Below are 24,935 nucleotides of genomic sequence, written 5' to 3' on the forward strand. Positions count from 1 at the left end.
TTGGTCGGAAGAACTTCGGTGTCTAGATACTTTAGAAAACAAGAATTTAGCACTGCATAATCCGCGGCACCTTTAGGAAGTAGGCAGCGCCGAAAGAATCAGATGATAGAGCTTTAAACGAGCGAAAGCTCTAAGGCCAGCCTCTACTCGCCAGACCCGTACGCACGCCCCATGTCCCCGCCCCCTCTCTAAAGCGGAAGTGACGTTATAAGCAGAGTCCGTCTCCCTCCGCGGTCTGCGAGTGGCGCGGCCCGGGCTAGCGGGGCGTGCGTCGACGTCGCGGCAGTAGAGGGATTCTGGGTAACGGCCCCGGCCGGCTGGAGCGGCTGGCTTCGCGCTGCAGGTTCCACTCACGCCTAGTCGGTTGGCGGTGGCAGTTGTGGGGGCGGGGGTCAGGTGGACATGGAGCAGCCTTGGCCGCCGCCAGGACCTTGGAGCCTCCCTCGGGCCGAGGGTGAGGTTGAGGAAGAGAATGACTTGGATGTGTCTCCTGGTTCTCCCCGCTGTCTGCAGCTCCCGGATGGCGGCCCCCAGGTGAGAGGGAGACGGCGTTCTGCTGTGGGAATGGGAAGGTGCGGTCGCTGGGCCCTCTGAGTTCTCTGTCTCTGTAATCCTGTTCTGTGTCCTATTATGCGCTCCCTCCTCCCTCTCTGGGACGGGTGCCCGATACCATCGTACGGCTTTTGTAGCATCTTCTGAGGGCTTCAAAGAAGAGCTGATCGTTTATTCCCACCCCCTACCTCCGTGCACACTTATTTTTTCACCTTGTCTGTATACCTCCTCATCCTTGGAAGACGTTCCTACCCCGACCTCCTGACAACACCCAGGTTTGGGGCGGCTCATGCTCTAACATTGACCCTTTGTCCTCCTAGTGCATGCTTTCATCTGAGCACTTTATTCTGTTGAAGGTTCTAATACGTGTGCACTGTTAATAGGAACAGTGACTGGTTGTGTTTCAATAATTCATTGAGCTCCTGACATAAAATTATCAGATCCAGTAACACTGGCCTCAATTCTTATTAAATTCTGTAAACCTCGTTTGCTTTTGATGCTGGTCTCAACCTCCTATTTGCGTGACCATTTTCTCCGTATATGATTTATGTTTTAGATTTGTTTCACATCGTTTCCAAGTAAGAACATATAGGCACCCGTTTCTTTCCTTCATACTTTTCCCTCAGATTCCGGATACTGCTTGTGGTTTTCAAGCCAGAATACCTCCCTCTGAAATTTAACCAACTCACTTAGGATTTTTCTGGGAATAGTTATATGCTGATATCATTTGTGTCCTCGTTGTTTTTCTCCCAACCTGAGTGTGTTTTGGAAGTTTATTTCAGGATCATAGACCAACCCCTAAAATACTCAGTGAAATAGGTTATAGGTGTCTGCATTCTAGGCTTCTTGCAAAATAGGATCCCTAAGAGCTTAACTGAATAATACTGGTTTTTTAAAGATTCTTCTACCAGCTGTTAATGAAGATGAGTGATTTAAATCATTTGTCGATAAGTGTAGGATTATCTGTTCTATTCCAAACTCCTGGATTAGTTGACTTCACACAGAGAAAAGTGCTGTTTCATAACCACAGACTGTACTTCAGCCAGCCAGTGACTGGGAAATTTTTAGGAGGACAGAATGAGAGTTGATAGGTCAGTAGTCACTCACTAATTATGGATCACTGGTGTCATCTTTATATAAAAAATGCTATATAAGCACATAATGAATGTGTTACCCAGCTGAAGACAAAAGAATGAACACCAGCTGCCATTGTCAATTTTGAAGGCACATGGGGAGCATAGAAAGGTTTTATGAATTTCAGTGCATTCTGTTGAAGCACAAAGGAAATGTAAAGGTTAACTTTTCACTTGTGCATTTGGAATCGTTAGCTTCTTTAACTGAAATGATTTTAGAAGTGAATAGACTCTCTGCTTGGAGAGTGAGTTCCCTGGACCATATAACTTAGTAGCAGAATTAAAGATAAAACCTTTCCTACTATATTGTTTTTGCGCAACTATTGCAGCCTATCCTATGATCTAATAAAAATTTTATTAGGCTGAAATTACCTTTGAATAGTATTAAAATTTGCAAATGGTTCCTAATCTTAAGTTAGTTCATGTGTTGTTTGTAATAAGTCTGCTTATTTGAGTTGCTGACTTTTAAGACTTGGAAGTGTTAGGATGGAAATATTTTTGGAAAGACTAAACTGTTTAATGCAGTTTATAAGTGCTTTATAATCTTAAAATAATCATTAGTATACCTGATAAGATAAATCTAAACATCTTAATGGCATCTGTGAGGTATAGGTCTGAGATCCATTTAAAGAAAAGGCAGCTTGGAATTTAGAGGTTATGTTTGAATTTTTTTAGGTAAAGTTACATTTGTCAGTCTTAATGTTAACAGTTCTTTGTTCAAATTTATGTTCATTGAAATAGTTATGCTTAATGTCTTACTAAAACTTAAACTTGTTCACAAATAGAACATGACTTTATTGAATCATCTCTATGCATTAGTTTGTTCAAATGTCTCATCTGTGAAGATTTCAACACAAATCATTTTATGTTTGATTTGAGAAATGGTTTCCTCCCATATAATGTGAAAATGGAAGGCATTCCTGACTTAAAGTATATCTTTTATCTTTTCTTGCAAAATAAATTTTACAACTTTTTTTTCCTTTTAGTTTGGTTCTTTAAGTTTAGTCTGCAATAATTTATGATCCTAAGATAGCAAAAAATAAGGATAAATATTTTGTTTGGTTGGTGCAGCGTCTTGGTACATTGCTCCAAACTTGCTAAATAACTAGATAAAATACCTGAATAGCAACAGTGTCCACAATTGTCTCAATAGAAATCCTCTTTGCCTGAAGACTCTGCTAGGAAGTAGGGGCCTTGCCTAGTACTTGTCTCATAATTCTTTGTCACCACTAGTCTGTCCTAAGAAGTGGAGAGTCATTTATTCATCTATGATTTACTTGATTGTAGCACCCAAAGAAACTGATAGTTGAATAAACAATTAGCCACAACATTTTATGAAAACACTATAGAAATATAGATAACATGGATGAGGGGGAGGGATAAGAGGAAGGTCGGGGAAATGGTGTCAGAATCTGAAATGTATAAGAGTGTATTTTGTTTGTTTGTTTCCTGGTGGTAGTAGGATTGCTATATTAAAAGGAACAAAGACAGTATAAGCAGACAAGTGAGAAAATAACTAGAACTGAACCTAAAAGGGTAGTAGGGATAATGAAGATTTATTCTATGCACAGATTTTGTTCTTTATCCCAAAATTCTAAGGAGAGTAAAATTTTCAGATATATTTTTTTGAAAGATCAGCCTATTAAATTGAAGAATAACTTTATATAATTAAGGTGTGAAATTATAAGGGCTTGAATAGTGATGTAGGTAAGGGAACAGTTTTGAATAGTTATTCTGTACACATCATTTAAAATTGTTCTTCATTTTAATTAAAAAATCATAGACTGCCTTCAGCTTTTGTTTTATAGAGCTGAGGAATATAAGTAATTAAGCATCCATCATAGTTCCTTACATGTAGTATTCAGTAAAGATTAAAACTAATATGTATTGCTTCTGAATAGAACAGTTGACTTTTTTCTAAGTAACTTTGCTTATTTGATTAGGACTAAGTTAAAGGGTATTGGATAATAGTTGATTATAAAGAGAAATTTTCAAGAAGAAATCAGATCCTAAAGGACTATGGTAATACAGAAAAAAAAAATAAAAGTGAAAACTGATTAGTTCTAATCAAAGGTTCTCCACAAACAAAATTTAAAAGTCTGATTTTCAGCATGTTGAGTGGTAAAATGAGCTAAATTTATACCTTCCTACTTATTATTCTACTGTTTCAAGTTTATGAAAACAATAAGTGTTAGTTGAACAACAGCTGCATACAAAACACTGTGCTAGTTTCCAGAGTTTTTGTTGGTGTAGTCAGGGAGGGGCACAGATTCACAAAGAAGCTTAGGAACTAATAGATGAAAACAAGGCTGTAATATAAAATTGTAACTGATACTCAGAAGTCAGGATGCCTGTGTACCAGAAACATTGAACCTAAATCCTTGACTAAAACAAAATTGAACTGTATTGTGCAAACATCACCATTGCCTCCTTCCTTTCTTACAAATGCTGTTTTTCATCTAGATATATAGCCATGGGATTGAACTGGCTTGCCAAAAGCAAAAAGAGTTTGTGAAGAGCTCTGTGGCATGCAAATGGAATCTCGCTGAAGCTCAGCAAAAACTTGGTAGCTTAGCACTGCATAACTCTGAGTCCTTGGATCAGGAACATGCCAAAGCACAAATAGCAGTATCAGAACTGAGGCAGCGGGAAGAAGAATGGCGGCAAAAAGAAGAAGCTCTAGTACAGAGAGAGAGAATGTGTCTGTGGAACATGGATGCCATTAGCAAGGATGTTTTTAATAAGGTATGACTTTTTATTGGACCATATTGAAAGAAGAAATAACAAGTGTTTATACAAAACAGTTGTGTATATTTGATAGCAAAGCAAGAGGATCTTGTAAACTACGCTCTATGCTCAGTACTGTCTAATACAACTGTATGGTGACATGGAAGCACAGTGGATGTATATGTGGGCTCTGGAATCAGACTGCCTCATTTTGTGGCTTTGTTACATGATGACTTTGTGAACTTGAGCAAATCACTAACATCTCTAAGCCTCAGTTTCCTCAATCATACAGAGCAGGTCTGAAGACTTTAAATAAGATAATGTCTTAAAAAGCATGTGACACATGGGGCCTTAGATGTTAGACTGATATTTTCATGCTATTAGCTTGTTGTCTATTTTGTAACACTGATGTATAGTTACTGGAGTTAGTACATTGTCACTAGCTTTTTTTTTTTTTTTTTTAAGATTTATTTATTTATTTATACAGAACTGGGGTACAGGCAGAGATGTGGAGGTGAGAGGATTCACAGGTACAGAGCGGGGAGCAGAACAGGCATTTCGACAAAGTACACTGCTGAGGGGAGCAGCGGGCAGGTCAGGAGAGGTCTGCCGCGCCATGTGGATCTCCTTGGGGCATTCGGGGATCGAACTCATGCGGCAGTGGCTTTAGCTTCTTAGTGCTGTGCTTTAACCCGCTGTGCCACGAGGGAGGGCCTGTCACTAGCTTTTTATCAGAGTTTTATTCTTCAGTCATGAAAAATGATGAGTATTGTTTAAAAAAAAAAAGGCATAAATATATACAATAGAATTGAAAGGCTTGCTTCACTTCCAGGTCCTTTTCCCAGAGATAATCACTGTTAATAGCCCTCTTTCTTGGCTTTTTCTATGCCTGTACCTGTTTGTTTTCCCTCTCCAACAGTAGCATTCTTTATCTAAGTGATAAAGAAATATCTGTACATATTCTAAAGATTGTATCTTCTTAAAAGTCTTATTTTATTTGTTTTGCATTTTATTCCAGTTATTTAAAATAATTTTCTTCATCAGATGGATTGGTTAGAGCAATGTTTCTTTGTTTTATAAAGTTAATGTCTCAGCTGGTCACACACACAAAAAATATTTTCATTATTCCTGCTTTTAAATGTTTTGTTTTGTTTCATTTTAACTTCTAACATAGCCTACATTTATACCACAAATTAATTAGGACTGTCTTTATATTCCAGTCATTTGCTCAAAATCGTACATTGATTTTGTCTGGGAGCTTGAGACTTGAGAGGACTATTCTAGATCTGCGCTGTCCAACTCGATAGCCACTAGCCACATGTGCTTTTGAGTGCTTGAAATGTGGCTAGTCCGAATTGAGATGTGCTGTAAGTGTAAAGTACACACCAGATTCCAATAATTTAGTACCAAAAAGTAAAATATTTCATTAATAATCCTTTTATATTGCTTATGTTGAAATGATAATATGTTGGATGTGTTGGGTTAATATGTTCTTAATTTCATCTATCTCTTTTTATTTATAATGTGGCTAATAGAAAACTTTAAATTACATTTGTGGCTTGGATTATATTTCTATTGGACAGTGCTGGTCTAGATAACAGAACACAGAAAGAAAACCATGATTCTGTATTGAAATATATAAACTTTTGTGTACTTCTGGATTGTAAACTGGCAGAGAACTAGTTTGCAATTTTCATTTTTGGCAGTGATGACCTGAAGGTTTAAATGTGATCACAGAATATTCTAAAAAACAGCCAGTTTTTCTGGCTAGATAAAAACTTGATCTTATTTAACTGAAAATAAGCACTTCCTTAATAGAAATTTGTACTTGATTTCAATAAGACTCTTTGGGCTCTCCTAAAAAAGTTTTGTTTTATGTCTTATCAAATGATTTCTAGTAAATATACTTCTGAGTTTATTTTCAGCAAGAACTTCAAAGATTAGGCTAAATAAAGTTCAAATGTTTCATGGAAATGAATAATGCCAAATATGGACTTAAGGCCATTTCTATATTTACCTTTGAAAGGGAAAGTTTAACAGAAAACGTTAATTCATTTTTTTCTCTGTATGAGTTCTAAAGTAATTATGTGAATTTTCACACCTATGTTTTAAACAAAACCAAATTCTAGTCTAAGAAAATTTAATTTTTTAAATAAATGTGACATAAAATTAATAATTTATCAATACTACTATACCACCTCTTATTGTGTCTGTTGGAAGGATTGCTAGACATTGAGTATCTGCAGAAGATTTTAGTTAGAATATGAAATCTGATCTTCAAATTTTTTTCTTAGAGTTTTATTAATCAAGATAAAAGAAAAGATACAGAAGATGAAGATAAATCAAAATCATTTATGCAGAAATATGAGCAAAAAATCAGACATTTTGGTAAGTCTAATATTTGAGTTTCTTTGTAATGTTTGGTATGATACATATGCATACAAAAAGTATAAAATAGGGACCAAAAAAAAATAAGTGACAAGTTCCTGTTGTGTATAGCTACTTCTGGCACAGTTGTATGGTTCTTGTTTAGATGTTTTTGGTTTTCTTGGTTTTGATCATAGAGTGACAAGAGTAAAAGAATGAAAAGCAAAATCCAATTATATATTATCCACTTATATATATATATGTTATACTACTACTCTTTAAGACTTAGGTTTTATTTATGCCATAACATCTATTTGTTTTTGCCTTTTGTCTTCTTTGCTGACTATCTTACGGTAATGAGATTAGCAGTCATTTTTTTCAAGTTTCAGATATATTGCTATACAATTTCGTGCAGGTCATTGAACTGTTTTTCAGGTAAATATGGTAATAGAAATACCATAAAACTGGTTGCTCTTTTAAAACCTGATTGCCTCTGATATAGTAGTATTCCTTGAAGTATTGTGAATGCCCAACTGGCATTCTGTGTGCTAATTGCTTTGGAGCCATGGGAAGGGTATTGGGTTTGAAGCAGTCCCCTCATTTTTGCTGTGAGCTGAATGCCTTGATCAGAAGCAATTTTGTGTGGAAAATATCCCAACTTCACAAGCTTACCAAAGACTGTCTATATGAGTCTTCAACAAAATAGAAACCCATTGTGTTCATTTCTTTGCTGTAAAATGAATTTCTGGGTTAAGAAATAAGGAGGAATGGGATCTAACTTAATAAAAACACAGATGTATTACTGGTGGAATCTTTCAAGGAGGGAGGGCAATACCAGACCTAAAATGGGTTAGTTCAAGTAAGGAACCATTGAATTGGGACCAACATAACCAACCTGTTACCTGATTGTTAACTGGTCTTTAGCATATGGTGCCAAATTGAAGATTGAACTGTAGCTTCTGCCACTGGTAAATATTAAATGTCTATACTAGAAAATCTTTAGTGAGGAGATCTAACCTGTGGAGTCTACATAAAGCCATATTGTTCAATCTCTGCATAATCTCAAGTTTCTACCATGACCCCTTAGTTTATAAACAAAGCATTTTGCAAGCAATGAGATAGCTGAGTAAAAAAAGACTGGCTTAACTTCCACAGATGATAGTGATTGTTTTTGCCATTGTATGTTGAGGATTTCCAGTGTCTCATCCAATACTAACTAGAGCCTTACTGTCTTCAAAGCCAACCAGACCTGATAGCCACTCCCAGATTCACATTGTACCTGTTTCTTAGTGGAAATGCACACTGACTTTTCACTTTGGAGGAGATATCCTACTTGCTGCAACCCATTGGATCCCCAGAAATGTTACTAAGGTAGTAGGTTCCCAAATTTTTCATGTTTTATTTCCCACTTTCTGACATAATGTGTGTCTTACCAGGACATCTGAGATGCCTGCTATTCCTGCTGTTCACCAAGTTCCATTAGTGTGAAATCTTATCAGTTTGCAGTAATGTGAGATAATGAGCTCAAGTCCATGTGAACTAAATTATAACATAGTGAGTTCATAGAGACCCTAGGCAAGATAGTGAGAGTTTAACATTGTCCCTTAGTGGATAAATGTTAGCTAACATTTACGGTGTTACATGCTTATTGTGGTAAAAGGGAAAAAGCATTTTATAGAATAATGGCTGTATTGATAAACCCCTTTGAGGTCAACACATCCTATAATTAAATTGTCCAGCAGGACGCTTTCCAAAATTGGATTGCTTTCCATATCCTTGGGAAACATGGGCTTGATATGGGAGGTAGCTTGGAGAGCGTCATATCAGTACTTCTCTGTGGTCTCCTGTACTTAATATTCTTCAGAGTTTTTCCTAACTTTCCCTTATAATATTTGTTAACGTTCTCATATGGTTTAAACTTTATAATTGAATGGAATTAACCATCTAATGATTATTATGAAGCATTGAAATCTCAATTTCCCCCAATTTGTATTTATTAATTTAATTAATTTGTTTTATAAATATAAAACACCAATTTAGAAAAAAGTTTTAAATGTTACAAGTTTTTGTTTTTATTCAATCATGAACATGTGCATATGTTTATAGGATACATATATGTGCATACAGCTTTACATTATATATTATATATCTGTTCTCTTCCAGCCAAAGTTAGCCATGATTCACCATTTTTTTGACTCTATAGGATGTTGTCATTGGAAATTTTATCAAAAAAAGTTAAAATTTGCATAAATGCTAAAATAGGATCATTTTTGATTATACTGAATGAATATGGATATTCAGTTGCCTCAGTACACTTACTTACTGCTTTTCAAAACCTTCAGTATCCTATTTTTGAAAACATTTACTAAAAATACTTTTTTAAAAAATTGTATTTGTTTACGCGTGTATGAACTCTGGGGTACAGACCAGAGGTGCAGGGGATCGGAGGATACACCACATGACATAGTGGGAAATGGAACAAGCAGATTGAAATATACTTCTGCAGGGAGCAGTGGGCAGGACAAGAGAGGTCTGCCATGCCATGTGGGTTTACCCCTGGCTGGGGGTCAAACCCATGCTGTGTCATTAGTGCTGTGCTTTAACACATTGTATCACCAGGGATGACCATTAATAGAAATACTTAATAATAGAATATGAAGTTAAATGAATAGAAAGTTAATATGTGATATAACTAATTTTATTGCTTTAAAAGTTATTTTAAATAAATACATGCCTTTTGCAGCAACATGGATGGAGCTGGAAAAGATCATGCTTAGTGAAATGAGCCAGAAAAAAAAGGAAAAATACCAAATGGTTTCACTCATAGCAGGAGTATAAAGGACCAGGGGAGAAATTAATAGTAATAATGAACAACTATATACCAGAGACATTTTATGGGTGTGGAATGGGGAATAGGATCAAAAATGGTGGGGGGAGGAAAGTGCAGTGGACTGTGGTGATGGCACACAGGTGATTTGGTGATGGGAAGCCCACGGGGAGTACAACTGAGATGGAAAAAGGCACAAAATGATGTAAAAATGAACTATTGTATATTTTTTAAAGTTATTTTAAAATTTTAAAGCCTAGAAAGAGTCAAAATGCTAATTTTCATTATCTCTTATAGAATTGCATATGATTTTTATTTTCTGGATTTTTCAAATTCTTTACGGTGAATATGTTTATAAACCTGTAAAGGAAATGTTTTAAAGGGTTTATCCTTAGAATTGAAGGATGGCTCAAAGTTAGAAAAGTCATTGATGTGATTCACCATATTAACAGTTGGTAATAGCATAACCACAGGACTTAATTGTCAGTTTTTTGTGGGAGGAATGAAAATGTCAGGAATTTTTGGAATGCTTGATTGGGTTATATCACCATAGGAATCACCATAGTTGATAGGGAGAGAAGAATAGATTTAGTTTTAAATAAGATGGATTTAAGTACAGGGAAGAATAGTTGTCTGGTGGTAGGTGATTGGGAATGAAGGGGAAATGGAGTTTAGGATATAAAGAAAAAAAGAGGTTACATGTCTTTCATTCAGAAATTTGATTTAAAAAATGCTACCTACTTGGAGATTTTTATTAGCACATATAGAAACTAAAAATCACTAATACAAATTTAAAGGGTTAAAACTATCAGCTGTCAGTATAATGCAAAGAGGAAAGGGAAATAATAAGAACATGTGTATTTGGGAACCATTTTAGAACCAGGTAGAACACTGAAGGCTGATAAATGGATTAGAGATGTTTTATCAGGAAAACACATAGATGGGTATGCATAATTAAAACATCTTAATTTGTCATAGTAAAGTTTTCAAGCATTCAGAAGAATTGGTTGTATAGTTTAAATTACTAGATTATTCTTAACCAAATAATTAGCTTAATACTTGATGAATGAATTACTTGTTTACTAGTATAATACCTAACATTTATCAAATGTTTCCTTTTTTGACAGACACTATTCTAAGTGCTACTTACCCAAGGTTTAGTAAGTGGTAAGAACAGTATTTGTATATAGACAGTTTCTCTCTCGTCTCTTTCCTTAGCCATCATGCTAGTGTATTCTGGTATTCTTTTAGAAATTCCAAAAACAATTCTGTACCACTAAGCTATTGATTCCCTGTAAGTATTTTATTCAGAAAATTCCACTCAGTATAGGCCTATGAAATATTTGTAACCCGATTTCTCAGTTTTATAATAATTCGACATTTATTTTTAAAAAAAATTTATTTTTAAAGTAATGGAAATATTTCTCAGATAAGGAAATGTTTAACTGTAAGTGTTAATTTTGTCTCAGGTATTAGTTTAAAAAGTGTAACATTTCATGAAGGTCTGTGAGTTGTGGAGTGTATCTCTGTTGGCGCAGTGGCGCTGGGGATGGATTCCTCCTCATCTTCCTCCACCACAGGTTTGGACTCAGTGGACCAAAGCTGCAGCCTTTCATTGAGATGGATACACAGAAGCAGCACTTCCAGAAACCAGCGCACCGCATGACTGAACTTTGTTGGGAGGAGTGCATCGACAAGCCTGTCCCAAAGTTGGGCAGTCAGTGAGACCTGTTTGGTGAATTGTGTTGAAAACTCCAGTGATACAAGCTAATACATCTTGAATCAACTAGAACAGACCCAAACATCCAAGCCAGTCTTCTCAGAAAGCATTTTTGACTGATCTCAGCATTACTTCTTTGGAAAAGGAAGGTAGTTCAAGAAAAGAAGAACTATTGATGGGTCAGCTGAAGAAAAGGCTGTGGGGAGATTGGCTCCCACCTTCGTTACTGTTGGGACATTCAGTCATCTAAGAATGAACAAAGACCAGTTTTGGGGAGTTGGGGACATATGTGTATTTGGTTGTATTTTTTAATGCTGATCGTCAAAAAAAATTGACAGATAAATGGAAAAGTACCAGATACCTATTACTGTATGTGGGACTCTGCTTTTCTCAGAAGTCCCACTAACTGCTTCTGTAGTTGTGATAGTGAAACTGCTTCTATAATTTGACAGTGGGAACACATAGGTAAAAAAAATTTCATTTATGTGTATGAATTTCAGTTTTCTGGAGTGATAAACATCTTTGTTTCTCAGAAAGGATGACAGTGAGAGAAGAGTGATATGCTTTTTAGCTGTAGACCCTCATCTCTTAATAGTTTTTGACTATCCATGCTGGGGTAGGGGGATTTATGAAATGTTCATATAGTACACTCCAGCTTTCTATTTAGGTCCCTTATTCTGTGAATTACTTAAAATTCTATATAAGATGTGCTCTCAAAGTAGTACAGGCAACCTGAGACCCTAGAAGCTTTTAGTTCTAAAAGACTATCCGGTGAACATAATTCACATTACTAAACTGTTGCAGGAAGATACCATTTTGATCACTGAAATGAAAGCTTCTACAAAATTAAAAAAAAAAAAATTTAATGACACCTGCCTCATCACAAGTGTCACTAACCCTTTCATTTTAAAGCAAGTATAACAAAGCTAATGCAGAACTATTTCATAGGATTTATTTTATATTTTTAAATATCAGAAATAAGGTTTTCCTATTTTTAGATTTGACCCCCAGAACTTACTAGACTTTTTAGTTATACTTTGAGAAGTAGGTTTAAGTAACTTCCATAAGGTTTCTGCTCTCAGAATTTAAAGTGACTTAATCACTATATCCAAAATATTGAGGAAATAACTGTAAAACTTGTGTAACTCTTCATGAGAAAATGCTAAAATGCTTCCTCCTACCAGTCCTCCTGCCCCTTTTTGAAGTGAGGAAGAAATAATTTATTAATGTGTAACTTTAACATATAAATGAACATATTTCATTTTGCTTTTAGTGGAAAGATGTGCTGCCAACCTGTTGAGACAGCCTTATAAGATTTTTATGACAACCCAGACTTCCCTGGATGAGTCTAAGAGCTCTAAATCTAATAGTCATTCTTTATTATTTTTTTTTAAAGATTTATTTATTTATTCATACAGAACTGGGGTACAGGCCAGAGATGCGGAGAGTGAGAGGATTCACCAGAGACAGAGTGGGGAGCAGAACAGGCAGATCCGAGGAAGTACACCGCTGAGGGGAGCAGTGGGCGGGTCAGGAGAGGTCTGCCTCGCCATGTGGAGCTCCTCTGGGGCAGGCAGGGATCGAACTCATGCGGAAGTGGCTTAAGCTTCTCAGTGCTGTGCTTTAACCCGCTGCACCACCAGGGAGGACCCAACACTGTCATTCTTAACTGACTTAAGCATAAACTTCACTAAACAAAGTTAAATGCTGAACTCTACTGGTTTCATGATTTCTTGGGTGGTAGTCACTTGTAATCACAATTTTTACAAATTTGATTAAAATGAAGATAAACTTTAGTCTTTGCATTAGTTTGCTATTTCAAAGCAAAATGACAGCCATTTTCAAATATGCAAGCTAATTTTTAAGGTTTTTGTTTACTCTGTTTTATAAACATGAGAAAATGGTTAAAACCTATTTACTACTATAATACTGAATTGATTTCTCATGCTGTCAATATTTTGTCATATCATATTAACAGGTTTTTTTTTAAGATTTGTTTGTTTATGCATACAAGAACTGGGGTATAGGCTAGAGGCATAGGGAATGAGAGGACTCACCAGAGACAGGAAGCATAACAGGAAGATCTACTGAAATACACAGTTGAGGGGCAGCAGGCGGGTCAGGAGAGCTCCCTGTGCCTTGGTTGGGGATCGAATTCATGTTGCAGTGGCTGCAGACAGCTTCATTGTGCTGCATCTTAACCCACTGCACCACCAGGGAGAGCCCTCATATTAACAGTTTTTAGTAAATTACAGATAATAAGCTTTTTCTTAATCTTTTATTATCTTTGCTTAGTGTAGTTTTTCAAGGCTTAGCTTTCTGTTTCATCTTTCTAATAGAAAAATTTGTATTCTATGAATAAATTATACCGAGTTTCATGAAATTATCTCTACTCATTTTAACCTAGGATAACCAGCCAACTCAATTTGCCTGGAACTTCAAGCATTCCCCAAGTGAAAGGGTTTTTACTTTTAACTAGTTGCCCTACTTCAGTCTAATTACCTGAAGTAAAAGTTATTGTGACTTTTGGAAGCTCTTTCCTGTATAGTGGGTATTACTTTAAAAGAGAACACGTTTTCATTTGTTTTTACCTTAGCATGTTATGATATTATTAACTCTCTAAAACATTTTAAAATGCCATTTCTTGGTTTGCAAGAAGAAAGTATTTGACATTCATTGTTTTTTGTTTTACAGGTATGTTGAGTCGGTGGGATGATAGTCAGAGATTTCTGTCTGACCACCCATACCTTGTATGTGAAGAAACTGCTAAATACCTTATTTTATGGTGTTTTCATCTAGAAGCTGAACAGGTATTGTGTGAATTTCTGGGAACCTGAGTGAGATTTTGATTTTCTCTTTTGTTCTGTCTTTCACATTAACTTTCAATGAAAGCAACAAGAAATGTAAATGAAATTTCAGTTCTTAGATTTTCTTCAGTTTACTATGGGAATTGTTCTAGTTGTTTCAAGTAGCATTTTTCTGATAGGCTTTTCTAACACCCTCCCTTCTTTTGTCCCCATAAACTATAAGCCATTTTTAAAATCTATTAGGAAATCATGCTTTAAAAATCTACTACAACTATAACTACATTTCAGCAGTATTTTTAAATAATTTTACTGTTTATTTTCAGAAAAGGGCTCTAATGGAACAAATAGCACATCAAGCTGTTGTAATGCAGTTTATTATGGAAATGGCAAAAAACTGTAATGTGGATCCAAGAGGGTGTTTTCGTTTATTTTTCCAGAAAGCCAAAGTAAGTATTTGTTATTGGAAATGGTAATCTTAGCTGTGATGTTTTTGGTCCATACACATTGAAATTAGCTGTGCAGCCAGGATGACACAGGCTAAATTCTGTGGCTTTTACATAGTGAAATGAAAAATTATGTGCATGACTTCAAACTTAAGAGAGCTATATAAGAAGCTGTACCATAGTATGTATATGAAATTGAGACCCTTTCAAATGAATGCATATATTCAGGAAAATTAGGGGGTTCAATCCTTCAATAAAAATTAAGTACTAATGCAAAAGTATAGCTATTTAAGATACTGAGGATATAATGTCCTCCATTTATAGAACTCACAATTTAATGAGAAATCACACTTCTGTAATTAAAAAAATTTTAAATTCTGTGTTCTGTTATCATTGGATATACATCATGTCATTATTTACCTGCAAAGGAAATATTTATAAATCGGTATACTGCCAATAAGTCTTTCGTATCCTTGAAGGGAGTTCAGAACTTTTTCTTTCCAGAATATATAAAGTGGAGTATTTGCTTAAGTTAAGATGTTTCCATAATGAAGCTAAATGTTGTTTCATCTAGTTTAAATGTTTTTACAAATAGAGAGTATAGGGTCAGAATACGAAACAGTGCCCCTTCATTAATTGACAGAAAATTGAGAGGCTTTATGAATATCCTTTGGTTGTTGCTTTGTAATGAAAGAGAGTAGAATGATTATAAGCAGATAAATCCCTTGTCAAGAATCCAGATAAAACCTTTATGAAGGTGTTTTATTTTTACATATATATATTTTTTGTTTCTTGTGTTTTGTTTTGTTGGAGCAGAGGGAAGTGGAACAAACTAATCATTAATATTTCTAGAAAATGGGCAGTTTTTAAGATAAAATAATGCTATTTGCACAACATGGATGGAACTAGAAGGGATAATACTCAGTGAAATAAATCAAAATGTGGGCCTCCTGCTGCCACAAGGGGCTAAAGCACAGTACTAAGCTATCTGTAGCCATTGTAGCACTGAGTTTGATTCTCTGGCCAGGGAGCTGACCCACATGGTCAGCAGACCTTTTCCTGTCTCACCTGCTGCTCCCTTCAGCAGTCATTTTGCAAGTTCTGTTCCCCACCCTATCTCTGGTAAATCCTCTCACCCCCTCACCTCTAGCCTGTACCTCAGTTCTTGTACGTATAAATAAATAAATAAATAAATCTTTTTAAAAAAAGTGAAGGAAAAATGCCAGATGATGTCACTTACAGAAATTATATAGGGAAACCAAAAAAGAGACAAGAAGAAAAATAAAAAACAAACAAACAATAAAGAGACAACTATAAACCAGAAACATTCTGAAGAGGAAGGAGAGAGACCAAAATGAGGGTAGGAAGAGCATAAGGGACTATGGTGATGGTGCATGGGTAAATTGGTGGTGGAAATTATATTGGGACTAACCTAAGAAAGCAACGCAAACATTGTAAAAAGAAGGAATAGGGCCCTCCCTGGTGGCGCAGAGGGTTAAAGCACAGCACTGACAAGCTAAAGCCACTTCCGCATGAGTTCGATTCCCACCTGCCCTGGAGGTGACCACATGGTGTAGCAGACCTCTCCTGACCTGGCTGCTGCTCCCCTCAGCAGTGTGCTTCGTCAGTCTGCCTGTTCTGCTCCTTACTCTGTCTCTGGTGAAGCCTCTCGCCACTCCTGATCCTCTGGCCTGTACCCCAGTTCTGTACGCACAAATAGATCTTTAAAAAAAAAAAAAAAGAAGGAACAATGATGTAAGATAGACAGACAGACAGACATAAAAGAAACAAATAAGCTACAAGAGCTATTTAAAATTTTCTAGTGGTCACATTTAAAAAGGTAACCAATTGTGTCCCAAGTATTATCACTTCAGCATGTAGTCAATATATTTTTTTTAAGATTTATACAGAACTGGGGTACAGGCCAGAGCTTCAGGGGTGGTAAGAGGATTCACCTGAGACAAAGTGAGGAACAAAACAGTCAGGTTGAAGAAGTATACTGCTGAGGGGAGCAGCAGGCAAGGGGAGCAGCGGGCGAGACAGGAGAGGTCTGCCTCACCATGTGTATCACCTCCAGGGCAGGCAGGGATCGAATTCATGCTGAAGTAGCTTTAGCTTCTTAGTGCTGTGCTTTAACCTGCTGCTCTGCCAGGGAGGGCCCTGTAGTTTTAACAAAAAGAAAATGGTAGTTCTTACAAAACTAACAGGCATTGTCTTTCTTCCTCTTCAAACTTAATACAGGTTTTTTAAATAATTTATTGTGTAGAAGTCTGGACAACGTCTTTGTTTTTTATGTTTTCTAGGCAGAGGAAGAAGGTTATTTTGAAGCATTTAAAAATGAACTTGAAGCTTTCAAGTCAAGAGTCAGACTTTATTCTCAATCACCTAGTTTTCACCCTTTAGCAGTACAGAATCATGTTCCCCATTCAGCTGTTGGATCTATAGGTTTGTTAGAATCCTTGCCACAGGTAAGTTATAAAAGTAAATACTTTATAAATGTATAGTTAACATAATTTTGTTCTTTTTACTTTTGTATGTAATTATGTGAGGCCCTTTTAATTATTCTTGCCTCAGACGATTACTCTTGAGTTTTATTTCACACCATGTTTTAGCACTGAATCACTGCCATCTTCTAAGTGGAGACAAATCAAATTTTGCTCCTTTAAATAAAAAAGAAATTAATTCTACCTTAGCTTCTTAATGACAAGTGCTATTGTTGGTCATCTTTTATAAACTTCTCGAGATGGCTTCTGAGAAACATCTCTCATTCTGAGTAGAGCTATATTCATAGGAATTTACTGGAATGAATTAGCTCCAAAGTATGCATTTAAATGGCAATCAAGGTGATCTGCTAAATGAGTTTATTTGATAGTATCTTATTAACGAGATTTAAAACATGTTAATGTTGTATGCTAAGCTACTCTTGTTAATATTGACCAACTGTTTGACTCTTTGGGTCTATTAGATCAAGAAAAAAACATGTCAGTAAAAAAATTTAAAAAATTTATGTCCAACAGAGGACCAGGTTATACTACTCCTTTAGTCTGCCTGATACTACTTAGGATTAGAATTTTAAGTTATCGTTAGAAAGTTGCTGCCCATTTTGATTTTAGATGCATTTTAATATAACCTAGTAATGTCTCCTTTCAAATGCTGAGCTTTTAAGGTTAACCATTTAGTCTGTTGCCTACACAGTGAAAAGGGAGGTCCCATTTAGCAGACAATATGAGAAACTTTGGAATATTTATTTTTAAATCTCATTAAATGGTAGGAATTGAGATTTTTAACATCTTTACCTTATAATACTGCCATTCCAGTTACACCTGTTATAAGCTAATGAAACAATTTAAGGGAAGTCATCGATCATATCCAATTCAACCAAAAATACTATTCTGAAGGATAGAAATAATCCAGACTGATTTACTAAAATAATCAGTAGTGATGCCCACTAGTTAGACATGTAAGCAATATTTCTCAATTGAGACCTACAGATTATCTCTGAATGTTGTATAAATACTGATCATTTTTTCTTCAGTTTCTCAAGAAATAGCCCACAATGATTCTTTCCACTATGTAAACTTCTTAAAATTAAGATGTCACTAGTAAGTACAAAGATACTATTGAAGGGTATTATTGATACTAAGCACAAGAGGGATAAGGTGTTAAAAGTATAAGAGGCATATATTATTTTAAAAAACTTCTGGTTTGAGAAAAGTAAATTCTTGTTAATACATATAGATAGCAAATATCTGCTTGTAGTCATTTTGTGACTTGGAATTACACAATATTGACACTTTTGAATTGCTGATATTACCACACTTATGTTCAGACTTAATTTTGGTTTTGACAGATAGCTTATTGTGGTAGGAGATGGTGAGCATCCTTGTCTAGTCACCTGTGAGATTTTCTAGTTGAGGAAACTTGAAGGGACTCAGTTGTCAATTGAGAGGAGATTTGGGGGGAAACAAGCTTACCATAGTATCTTATTTTTATTAGTTTATGAACTGCAAAACATTTTCACATGTTGATAATCTTCTTAAAATCCTTTTGGTTCATTTTCATTTTATGGATGAATAAACTGAAATTCATAGAGGTTAAATAATTTGACTAACAATATATGATGAAGCTATTTTATCTTGTATTTCTATCCTATTCCACTGTTGATCAAGTAATACCAGACTGTTAATGAATCATGTACTAGAAATAGAACAAGACATTAGTCATGTGCTCTGGAGAAGAACTGGTCATAGAAACAAGAAATAAGTTGAGAATTTAACTATCACAATATATGGTAATAAGTGGAATTTATAAGTTAGATAGGTATATTGATTACTTTTTTTAAGTCTCGCCATGATACTTTACAATTCCTAGGATAAATGAGTTCTGAAAAATCTCCTTTGCCAACTCTAATACCGAGAACTCTTTTCAAGGAAAACTGGAACTCCATAAAGTCATTGTAAATTTTGTCCTTAAGGTCTTTGGAATTGTGCATGAATTGTCAGAAATGGTCTTTATATACTGTATTTTTTGAAATGGGGTAACCATACAAACACTATTAATAGTTTTTTTTTTTAATTAAATTTGGTTTAATGTTTTAGCTTTAACCTTTTTTTCATTAACAGCAATCTTGTAAAGTGCCATTGTCCTTAATTTTGAAAGAACTAACCCAAGTCCACTTGGGTGGAGATCTAAGTAACAGTTAACCCATATTTACCCTATTGACTGACTTTAAATTTTGTTAATTTTGATGAATTGTTTTCTTTTTCAAGGCTACACTATACTTCATGGTAGATTCTGGATTAAAGTACCAGAAATAGAGAATTAAGACCCAGGACTTTAGGAAATCCTTCCCTAAGAATTCAGTTTTGTCTGCTTAACTATCCTGAGTATCTTTAGTTTTAGACATTTACTGCTGCAGTGCCACCTAGTTTCATTTCCTTATTTTATTTAATAAACATCAGAGGAAAAGTGGTAGGGGATAGATGTCTTAAACCTCCCCATCCTCTAAGAAAGAGGGTTTGCAAAAGATGCTTTTAATAAAACACAGTATTTTGTGATTCCTTTATTGTAAAAATCAAAGAGCTAGGTAGAAGTCAGATTATTTACATTCAGGTCTTTGTAAAGGAAATGGCATAAATGTGCTGAGGTCTGGAACAGTAAAGTGACACTGAATGTGTAGTTAGTTGCCTATTTTGGTTTAAGCTGATTATTGTACATTTTTTCTTCCCAATACTTTTTTTTTTTTTTCACTTCCAGAATACAGATTATCTTCAGTATTCTATTAATACAGCTCTCTGCAGTTTAAACTCAGTGGTACATAAAGAAGATGATGAACCCAAAATGATGGACACTGTATAATTTGGTTAAGACTGCTGAAGCCAAGTGTTATTTTGTTACAAGAAAGGAAGAACTTGGCTATTTTCTTGACACTTTTATGGGTGCTGCACTTTATTTTTGTTTGGTTTTTGATGGGAGGGAAAAAGAGTACTGAAATGTTTTATAAACTTTTTTTAATGTGCTGCTAGGTTTTTTTGTTTTTTTTTTTTTTTTTTTCCTAAAGAGAAGAGTGGTACCATATGTTGTGGGGAAGTGAAACTGGACTCTTTTTTTTTTTTTTTTGGCTACTAAATTTGCCTTTAATCTTACTGTTCTCAATTTTGGAATCAAAGTATGAAAATCTGCACAAAAGCAATGTTTACAAGAACTGGTTGATTCTAGGAGGCATCTGCTACAGTCTCTTTTTATATGGATATGTACATGTCCTACTCTACAAAAATGATTAAAGATAAAAATGTACTTGTATTCTACTGCTAATTTAGCTGTGACATCTGGTGTTTCATCATATTAAAAGCAATAAATCAGTAGTTTATAATTACTAAATAAGCTGGGTGTTACAAATCAAAACAAAGTCTTTTCCCTTAAATAATACTACATTCATATTCGACACCATCAGTTAAATCCTTGACTCTAACATCAAATTGTATAGATGCCAAATTTACCCCATAAATAGCCTCAAAACTGTATTCCTTAGAAAGTAATTTTACCCTGTTGATTTTAAGGGTTATAATGATAGAAAAAGTGGTAAGACTAGAAATAGATTTTATCAGCTTCAAGTTCACTCATTAATTTCTCTGCTTGACATAGTCTGGGATCTCTCAGGGAATAAGTTTTAAAAGAATAATTGTGATTTACAAGAACAAACAATCTGATTTAAAAGGAGGAGAATCTGTAGAGCTAACTGCCTGAAACTGCCAGCTACCTATTTCTAGACATTTGGTGATCTTTATTGGTAATGATGACTTTTACTACTTTTTTCATTTTCTCTAGTTTGTTATCATTTGAATACCCTGAGCTTTTACTACTTCCTATATAATTCACTTCAGATATACCATGATTTTTGATGCCTGTGTTTGGAACTAGGTGACACTGCTTTTATCCTTATTATTTAAGGATTAATCTAACTTACAGGAACACAAACTGCTTTGTATTGGGTATAGTCGGTCTGTGGCTCAGTCCTGTTAACACTAGTAGCAAACATTTGGAAAATGGCTAACTAGGACTGGGAATTCCTCTCTCAACTTGAGAAACCAAATAATGTCAACATACCTATATGGAGATCAGATCTGTGACCCTGACCTCATTTTGCACCTTTTTAAAAAACTAACTGAGGTTATAAAGAACTTAATGCCCACATAAATGGACTGGAATTACTGAATCATACTTCTGTAACACCACAATCTTCTTGATTGCCACAATAAAGATTTTCTTGTGCTTTTGATAAGACATATATACTCTATAATAAAATACTTGACATATTTATATGGTAGTATTCATCATCCTGTAATTTTTTTAATCTAATGACTTAATTATAGTTTGTTTTTGTTTTTTCTGTTCTGAAGCAATCTCTTGCTTTTTTTTAGAGAGTAGACACAGAAGAACCATCCTCAATTTCACAGAAATTTGAACATCACTTTACATTGCTCAACTTTTCTCTAGGACTTAATTGTATGTACCACATTATCTTGATTTCATTTTAGCTACATTAGAAGTATTAATGACTAAAGACAGAGGAAAGAAATTATCAGCAAACTGACCAATTCTGAAGGGTTTCTTTTGGTTTTGTTTTCTAAAATAGGAATTATTGAAGAACAATTTAAAATTTAGCTCTATGTCTTCACTGAACAAAGGGATGTATTCCATATTTTATGTTCCATTAGTGCCATAATTTACACTGTATTTTTAGCAATACTTCAGTAATTGAGCAGTAAGTTGACATTCTTATTTTTCTTGTTTTAGCAGTAGGAACTCTTCTAAGAATTATTTCTTTTAAATAAGAAGGATACACTAAACAAATGGATAATTCATATTTCAGACTAGATGATTTTCTCTAAACAAATTATACAAAATGGAGAGTTGAAACAAAACATCTTTGATGTAAAATAGCTATCCTTCCATTTAATTCCTGTTAATTTATTACTTCTCTGTGAGAGTGGAGATAAAACTGATTTAAAATGATTCTTTAAGATAAATAGATAACATTCTTATCCAGTTATATCATTAGGGTATTCTGAAATTTTGTCTAATCAACCCATCTTAAAATTTTTAGGAAAAAGGGGTTTCTTTTCATACTAGCCTTTCATACTAGCCTTATAGGGTAAAGAAATGTATTGTGTGTTAGGCAAAGCAAACCTGAAGTTAACCTTGGGATATTTTCAGAGAAAAAGAAAAATATCAATGTACTGTTTCAAAGTCAGCCTTGTATTTGATGTGAAACAGAAATGTATTTGTCTGGATTGAGGTTAGGATTTTCAGTTTTTCCACTATATCATCTGCATCTTTTGCATCCATTTCCCATCTGTATTACACATGTATTTCACAGGTTTTCTGAGAAGCTGATTCATCTAATATTTGCTTGCTTACTATGTAAGCTAATGTAGAGGAGAGGATACAAAGAATAAAACTTGGTAATAAATTGGTTACCATCAGTAGTAAAATCAAAATCATTCTCAAAGCTTTGAAGAATTAGACTTCAAGTTTGATCCCTTCTAAGTATGAAAAAGATAAAATTTTCCTTATCTTTCAAATGGTTTCTCTAAATAATGTGATGACTCATATTTACTCTTCAAACACTTATTTAGTGTCCTTTGGTAAAATATGACACATCACCAGATTAGTTGATACTATGGTAAAATCCTTCTACAATGTAATTTGTTATGATAATTTTAACTTTACTTATATATGTGTGTGTGTGTATATATACGCACACATTCATTAGCGAGCTAAGAAAGGCAGAAGTGTGAACTGTACAAAGTATTGACTTTTAGAATCTTTTAAGTACAAGTAGACTACTTAATATTATTTTAACATTTTTATACTCTAATTTCCAAAATCAAAATCTTGAATTGCAAACAGGAAAAAGCTGTTTCTGCAGTTTACCAGTATCTTGGAATACTTTGTGTCATTGAGAAGTCACAACTTACTAAACATGTTATAAAATACAAATTGATTCTTGCTGTTGGTTGCAAATATTATAGCAACTTAATATATAATCTGAGGTCTGTAATTGCCATGACTGTTCCTAACACAGGTAAGTTCTGTCACAAACTCGTGTCCACAATATTTTATTTTGCTATAATTGATTTTTTCTTTTTTTTTTTAATTGATTGTTAATAGCTGAGGAAAGTAGGCTGTGGGCTGGGTTTAGACTTTTGAGTTGGTATTTAACCTATTTCAAATATGACTGAGATTTCTAGATGGACTAACTACCAATTTACATTTCCCACAGCACACATTCTGCTTATGAAAGGTGTTCCAAAATAGCTATCATACTCTAGAAAATAGGGCAATGGATTGAGATGCTGTTCTCATTAGCCTTTATGGTATAGTAGCTTCTAGCCATGACAGTTCCAGGCATATTCCCTGGTGGCACAAAAATCATTGAAGCATTTTTTTAAAGCAAGGGCCTTCAGCAATGATATTCTTACCTCATTAAGCACAAAACAAGTTCTACTTTTGTTTGCTTTAGTAAAAATGTAATAATGGTAAAGAATGTACCTATAAAATGGGTTAAGCGTTTTGGATGTGGGAAAGGAATAGTCACAGGGAAGAAGAGTCTTAATTTTCATAGTTATGTACTTAATTTACAAACCCCTTTAGAATGTCAAGCAAGCCAGCAGGGCTACCATACTACAGCAAGTGGTAAAAGCATAAAATGAAAACAGCTTATGTGCTGTTTTAAGATACAAAGCAGTCACTAGTTCAGAAGCCAGTGAGACATAAGGGCTACTGGACAGAATGTGGGGTGGAGTGATCCCTGTGAAATACCAAAAACACTAATATCCACAGTTCTGAAATTTAATTTTATTTTAATACACTAAATATAGTGACAATTCATATTTTTAGAAAGCACATACTATTAACATTCAAATAAGGCATCATAAAAAGTTTTGTATAAGAATGAAATGCTTTAATTCTCTTAAAAATATGGTCCACAGTTGAAAAAGGTCAACATCGAATTTTTAAAAATCAAAACATAAGGCTCCTCCCCCCTAATACATAAGAATTACTGGCATTTGTATTTTATATAGCCTATACAAGAATTTGCTTGATTTAGCACCAAGTAAGAGTAAATGTATGCCATTGACAATACAATGGGTTTTATCCAGCTCTCACATCGTCCCACTTTTTCTACCAGGTCTCAGCACAGAAGCATGCAACCTGTTGCCCCACTAAAGAACAAAGTCATTTTAATTTTAAAATGGCTGCTCTGATTACACTCAGCAGCAATGTTCTCTCTTAGAATGGTAGTGAATGGTAAGCAAGAGTCAACTTTTTTGATCAGGAATAAAAAACTTCAAAACAAACTCAGTCTGGTCCTATTTGACCTGTCATGTTCTTTTAACTGCTGTTTACTATTGTAAACGCTATTACGTCAATGGAATCTTCCCCAGGTATTTCTATTGTCTAATGGCAAAGTATGCTTACTCTGTAGTGCTGTGGATTTTCTTTAATTCTTTTTTTCTTACACATTTTTTTATTCAAGGTAGATCACATCTTGGTCAAAAAGAAAAAAATGGCAAGTAAATCCCAAAGCACACATTTCTTAACCTGAGTAAAAATGGAAAAATGAATTTTTTTTAAGAATTTTAAAGTACATTTTCCTTTGAAGATTCATTTTCTTTTGTAAGAATTTAAAATGACAATTTCTAACAAGTCATGTAATACTTTATGCTAAGTGATAGGTTGTTAGAACAAACTGAAAATTCTGAGCAAAGTTAAAAGTACATTTAGCAACAAGTACAAGATATGACTAGCTTGTATGTTTGTTTTTTTAAGATTTGTTTATATAGGCATATAGAC

The 24,935-nt window shown here is 34.6% G+C and overlaps 1 protein-coding gene and 1 pseudogene across 1 annotated transcript; both read left to right on the forward strand.

The window, feature by feature from the left end:
• Positions 1-225: 225 nt before the first annotated feature.
• CDC37L1 (cell division cycle 37-like 1) lies at positions 226-21,395 on the forward strand. Its single transcript, XM_004677638.2, has 7 exons — positions 226-534; positions 4,149-4,430; positions 6,707-6,800; positions 14,021-14,136; positions 14,457-14,579; positions 16,880-17,044; positions 19,833-21,395. The coding sequence occupies exons 1-7, from the start codon at positions 403-405 to the stop codon at positions 19,932-19,934; spliced, it is 1,014 nt and encodes a 337-aa protein (XP_004677695.1). The 5' UTR covers positions 226-402; the 3' UTR covers positions 19,935-21,395.
• On the forward strand, positions 11,156-11,698 carry LOC105853329 (annotated as a pseudogene).
• Positions 21,396-24,935: the final 3,540 nt, after the last annotated feature.

Source organism: Condylura cristata, unplaced genomic scaffold, assembly GCF_000260355.1.
Source record: "Condylura cristata isolate star-nosed mole 26May11 unplaced genomic scaffold, ConCri1.0 scaffold00006, whole genome shotgun sequence".
Classification (NCBI taxonomy): domain Eukaryota; kingdom Metazoa; phylum Chordata; class Mammalia; order Eulipotyphla; family Talpidae; genus Condylura; species Condylura cristata.

Bases quoted from the DNA above. Each gene is read 5' to 3' on its own strand.
- CDC37L1 (XM_004677638.2), top strand. From the start codon at position 403: ATGGAGCAGCCTTGGCCGCCGCCAGGACCTTGGAGCCTCCCTCGGGCC. The intron at 535-4,148 runs GTGAGAGGGAGA...TTTTTCATCTAG, and splicing joins TCCCGGATGGCGGCCCCCAG to ATATATAGCCATGGGATTGA. The intron at 14,580-16,879 runs GTAAGTATTTGT...TATGTTTTCTAG, and splicing joins TATTTTTCCAGAAAGCCAAA to GCAGAGGAAGAAGGTTATTT.